Source organism: Opisthorchis viverrini (assembly GCF_000715545.1).
Source record: "Opisthorchis viverrini unplaced genomic scaffold opera_v5_276, whole genome shotgun sequence".
NCBI lineage: Eukaryota > Metazoa > Platyhelminthes > Trematoda > Opisthorchiida > Opisthorchiidae > Opisthorchis > Opisthorchis viverrini.
In genome coordinates this window covers 97752-103751 of record NW_008751931.1, presented here as the reverse complement: position 1 = coordinate 103751, position 6000 = coordinate 97752, and the positions used below count along the sequence as shown (strand labels likewise).

Here is a 6000-nt window from a genome sequence, read left to right as displayed (position 1 = left end):
ATACCCACGACTTCGCCCACAATGACAAACGAAAAATCCCTGATGTGGCTCCCTCCGTCGCCACATCAACGGCTGGATAAATGAATAATGGCCAAGTGAAGGAAAATTTATTAAAATTGCCAGTTACCTGGTCCGGACATAAGAAGCGTTAGTAGCAAGCATGATGTTAAAGCTTTCCGGCGCTATTAAATGGAGACTTGAGTCATTGTCCTTCAGGGTTACTGAGAATACCAAGGATAACAGTTCCACCTCCAGGTGAGAAAACAGATAAATGAGAAGCGTGAACTGGTCCATGTCAACTGAAATAAGGGATTTCTTTAAGTGACGAATGGGCTTCTGCAAATTAAAACCACTCCGATCTGCCTTAGGGTCTTGTACCGAATTCCTGCGTTTACCATACCAAAAGCTTTGTCTTATGCCATCTAAATGAGCGAATTTGGAGTTTTTATTCACGTTTCATAGTTAGGCTATCAGTCCATGTGTAGCGCACTTCAGTAGAACTCAGTTTGCTAAGCTATAAACCGATTACTGAAAAAAACTCTTCATTCTTTCGCTTCACATTCCCTCTAAAGACGGTTGGTAATGAGCTCCGACCGGGTGGTTTCTGGAAGACAACGGGCGAATTCCATCCCGAAAACAAGAGGAAAAAAGATCCAGACCTCTAGAGTCATGCAGTGGCCTGCAGGAATGGACTGCTGCAAGCTAGGTCACGTAGGGAAATTCTCTAGTCAAAGTTTTCCAGCTGTGCATGAAGAGCGATAAATTTTTTTCTTCACACAGAACACGAATGCGTCGCACTCGTTACCGAAGCTTTACATCCACCTTGTCCACCATAGAGTGCTTAAGACTGAAGGCAAAACTATGCTCACTGCTCATATGGGTCGTTTCTACTTGGTTCACAGCACCCAGAGTGCACTTTTGAGAGTCGTAACCACATGCCCAAGAACCTCTGTTGAACGCCTTCCTCTTAGCGTACTGTTTAGTGTCCAGCGTAAAATGGACTGCTGGTGCCTCCGGAGTTACAGTGGGCCTTCATCACGTAATCTCATTCGAATCAATGGAGCATACCTCAGACAGGGTGGGGTTTGTGAATCTAATGTGATGGTTTGGTGCTGAGTGCAAATTACCAGTAAAACGCGGTGGGTCTATGTCAAATCCGTTCTCTTCACTCCGCATTATTTAACTGAAAGTTTTCCAGGACATGCGGCTGATACCGTTTTCTCTTCTATTGTGATCGTGGCTGGAAGTTCTTGCGAGGAAGGCAAGCAGTGGCGAGTGACATTGGTATTATTAACTCTCCATGGCTTTTTATCCTGGAGAAACCCCATGCATCGATTACTCAGCAGTTCAAATCCCCATAAATATTGGATGCTAGTTCAAGCACGGTCTATAAAACCCCTACTTTTTCAGTATATCTACTGAAATATCGTGGACTGATTAAGCGAGATGAAGGAAATTCTGTTTCAGCGTACTCATGTGTTATCTTAGCTGAAGTTAAACATGACCAATGGACAGAATATCTCATAGAAAATGCGTCTCCACTTATGGACCGGGCAACGTTTCCAGACAGCGCTACTATTCACAGCCTTGCACTTGCCTAGGCTTGGGTAACTTCAGTGCTTCGTGCTTTGATCAGTGGCATGACTGATGGATACTAAAGAAAAGCTACAGCTGAACGATTGGTATGATTACTAATTTTATTAGGGACAGACTATGTAGGCTATATAACTCCTTCAGGCGGATTTTATATAGATCTAGGCACATCAGATTAACTTAACGTTCCTCCTGGACTATCTGGGGCATGCTTTATACTGAAGTTTTACAATGCACACCCGAGTAGCATACATGATGAAACCTGAACCCCGACAGAACCAAATAAGTGTAGCGAACTAATCCATTCAGTCAGACACTCACATTAAACCAGTTATTTGATAAGGTCGGCGTTACCTTTCAAACAGCTTCGGTCATACCGGCTACTGTCGGTCAACGACATCTTGGGTATCGATGTGATATCAGGTTGTCTGTAACGTCGCAGCGTGTTCAATAATTTTAGTCGGTTTAGAAACTGAGCGTCTGCAAGCAGAAGCACTAAAATGTTTTCAGTTAAACCAGTGAATTTAAGTTCTTGTGAATTCAACACGACTATACCGAACCAATGAAGGTGTTCATTTTCGGTGACCAGTAAATTATTATTTTCCAAAAACATTAATGCTGTTTTTCGTTATTGCGCACGCCCAAATTCAACTGCTTGAAACGTAGGAACATTAGCCATCTTCCTCCTCCTTTATATAGCCACTTTGTTGTCTCGGGCGAACGTGCAGGATGTAGAGCAGTAGTATCTGCTACAACAAAATGTTCAACTGTATGAATGAATGCACTGCAACTGTAGAAGACCACTATGAGCGTCAACCCTGAAGTGAACATGTTCCCTCACATGGTCTAACGTTGGCAAAATCAATTACCGAATAGAAATCAGCTGCCACCTGACCAACAGATAAGAACGCTAATTATCAATACCTACCCTACTGGCCTAGGGACAATTGTTTGCTTTTCTGTCTATTCTGTTTTGAGTTCATCAGGTTGTTTTGAGCCCCAAAACAGATGTTGGCTTGAGCAGTATTTTGATCGGTCAGTATCTAGCGAGTGGCCACATCCGTTTTCGGTTACTGTAAGCGTATACTGGCTATCGAGCCAAAATATTCTATTCATTACCCTGATCGACCGAACTCAGTGACACAGAACTCATGTGCTTACTTCTTATCCACTGCAACCAAATTTTCAAATGTTCACTTGCGACAGGACCTTGAAGAATCTACTGTTCTAAACTCCTGCAGTGCTGTTCAAGTTCTTGCAAGTGAGATAAAACACAGTTGAACCTCTGACTGAGTTCCTCACGGAACAATCGGCTTCCCATACCGTGACTATTTGTAGGCTTGCTGTCTACATTTCATAATAACCATACCATGAGGGACTGAACAGAACACATATACTGCGGCAAAATAAATTAGAAAGAACTATGAGCAAAAGTGCTACCACTATTATTAACTCAACGCATACCGTCGTTGCCGTGATCTGCTGCATCTTTGTCATGACCCACAACAGTGCGGGTAGACACCTAGCTGCATAAATGTATCCAAAAGGTCATCCGTAGCCGTACTGAATATAGCCTGACCGAATTTCACTTTTCTAAACCCTCTCAAATATACATATATGGACATCTTCTTTGTGCTTTCTTGAATGCAAGTCATTTAGCAGTCATCATCATTCGGAAAACAGTTCAACCATTTAAATATGCTCGCAACCGTAACTTGCAGTACCTCCAGCCCATTTGGTAATAATATAGCCTAAGTGAGGAGGTCGAAAGTAGCACATTCATGCTTACATTAGCATACATCCAGACTACTGATCAGCTTTCATATAAGCTCTTCGGTTCTGACAAGCCAGAGGAGATTTACCATAGATTCTCATGCGGTTCCAGTGATTTATATGACCCAAATAAAACAAAAAACTGCCTAGAATGAGCGCATCTCAAAGCTTGGAAGAAACAACTGTTTTCATGCGCGACTTTCCTCATGTTAGATTGCATCAATATCAGAATATTGGTTATGGGATACAGCATAAGATCTCAGCAGCTGACAGAAACTCAAGGAAGTTAAACTAAAATCTCGAGAAAAGTTGACAAGAAAAGCAACTGCAAGCCAATCAACGGTCCACGTCATTTACATTGAATATTTTTCACTTGTGTGCTTAGCGACTTTGTCTTCTGTAAAAATCAATGCTCAAATCAAGAACCGCTAAGTGTAGGCAGCCAAACCAGTGATATATGGAGGCTAGATGAGTTTTTGAGTCAAGGTCGCGCATTAATTTAATGAAATCCACAACACCACTTTCGTTCATATTCAGTAAATTCGTTGGAAAAGAGGGCATGATTGTGCAAAATAATGTTCTTTGATGAACGGTGAGATTTTTTCCGATACGATGGATGATGACTTTACGATGATTCCGCTGCATTCTTTTCGGAACACACGTATTGAAACCATTACGCTGAAGAAGCTAAACAGTCAGTTAGAAACGCTTAATTAACCCTCGCTCGCGACGAATATTATCCGAAACAGAGATGCGCTCGCACTGTAGAATTATACCGATATTAGGCGCCATGTCGTTGGATAGTATGTGTGGTACGGTGCAGCAAAAGGGCTGCTGATCTTCCGCTATTTTGTGTCACATCAGTTGGACTCTCTTAATAGTTAAAATCTCTGAACGACACAACACGCGCCACATCTAGGTTTGTCAATTGATCGCTTGATGTGTTGTACTTCCCATCCAAGTAGAATTTGTTTACATAACTGAGAAAATATGGGAGAAAACAAAGTGGGCACACAAGTACAGGTGGTGAGCGTAGTGATTATTACCCAGGTCACGCGACTCCCAAACAAATGGTGGTAAAGACTGGTGTTATCGAATAATTTTCTCAACTACACTGCCTTTCTCAAAAAAAGGCATTCCGGCCAAAGTGCACTTTATGTCCTAAGTTGATATAACTCAATATGTATTCATTTCGAAGCAAACAACGGGACTTTCCTCTCCATTTACAGTAGTAATTCCGCGTGTAACCATGACATCTTTTGGTTTTATCCTATTTTACCCAAGACATCACCCTAGTATACTTCCGTGCTTTTGAAACGTATAATGAGAATATCAGTAATTCACTAGTGTTGTGCAACAGGTAACAGCTGTAATGGATTTAAAAAGGGTTCTGAATACTGGAGAGGAGGCCTTTTTGCCTCAACAATAGGACGAAACTTTCCGGGAGGGTAAATTCAATAAGTTTAGGAGCTAACTTCGATAATATCTTCTTTTGCGAGTTTTGGTTGGGCAATCCTTCCTCCAGGAATTATTAGGGTGTATGCATGAAACGAATTTTGGAATCAACGATTAGGCAAATTTACCTGAACAAATATTAAATTCAGGACAGAAAAACAATCATAAAACAGCAGGGGTTCACCCTATTGTTCTTTTTGCACAGTGAACAATTAATGTCCAACAGTGAAGAAATTAAAGAGTGAGACTGCTCTTGATTTTGCCCAACGGCCAACAGGATTTCTGCATAGATGGAAGATGGGTGTGGACCTACTCTCAGCTCAGTCCTGTGCAGAACTCTTAATTCACCAACGACTTGCTTCCGGAATATTTTGGGCATATAAATTCAGCTTGGTAGCCTACTGAAATAGCCCATCATTTCTGCTATTCCGAACCTACAAAAGCAGAAGTTATTTAAAAAGAAGTATATTCAAGCTTACAAAAGATTGTGTTCATGCGACATACGTAGATTTTGTTGAAAACGTGTGAGATATTACAAAGTAAAATATCCCACAAGACTGTCGTCCTTTTCGAAGACTGTGAGAATTGTCAGTTGCGAATATTGCGGTCCCCATATGGGCAGGCAGTGGGAAATAGTAGTGGTAGTAGTTGAGCTGTGTAGATGTAGGTGAAAAGCTTGATCGTCAAGAGTCTATCACAATTGGAAATGCGCTGCTCACCGTGTTTTCACGAGGTGGCCAGGTAAAACCAAAGCTTCAAAAGGATAAGGACAAATTGCATCGCCTAAAAGTTGGCAAATTCAGCTGCGAATTTTTCCGGACCGCCTTCTTTTAGAGGATCTTCATTGTATAAATCGAAGTTGCTCGAATCACCCGGAGATTTGCAACTGGGGATGATGGGTGCCGTTACCTGGGATCGACAGAAAAACGGAGAGAGAATAGCGGTTATGATGAGTTATATATTCATACTCTGCTACCTAAAAGACGTGATTACGGATCATTAATTTCCGCACGAAAATGGAAAGATTTTAACGTTTCCATACAAAACGTCCACACACGCCAACCGCCGAGAGGCGTTTGTATAGTTGGATTAGTACGTGGAAATGTGATCAGAGTAGCACACCCTCCAATTCCAAGACCGCTAATTGGAGGAAACAAGAAACAAATCCTTGATCTATGG

The 6000-nt window shown here is 41.7% G+C and overlaps 2 protein-coding genes across 2 annotated transcripts in view; both read right to left on the bottom strand.

The window, feature by feature from the left end:
- Nucleotides 1-1175: 1175 nt before the first annotated feature.
- T265_09396 (hypothetical protein) lies at nucleotides 1176-5200 on the bottom strand (the record flags this gene model as incomplete). The annotated part of the gene is made up of 3 exons (XM_009175443.1): nucleotides 1176-1313; nucleotides 1403-1483; nucleotides 5135-5200. The coding sequence occupies 3 exons, from the start codon at nucleotides 5198-5200 to the stop codon at nucleotides 1176-1178; spliced, it is 285 nt and encodes a 94-aa protein (XP_009173707.1).
- A 124-nt stretch (nucleotides 5201-5324) lies between these two features.
- Nucleotides 5325-6000, bottom strand: part of T265_14825 (hypothetical protein) — a gene marked incomplete at both ends in the record, with an annotated part of 57359 nt that continues 56683 nt past the window's right edge. The window contains 1 exon segment of the mRNA XM_009175457.1: nucleotides 5325-5730. Within this exon segment, the coding sequence (XP_009173721.1) occupies nucleotides 5605-5730 (126 nt within the window).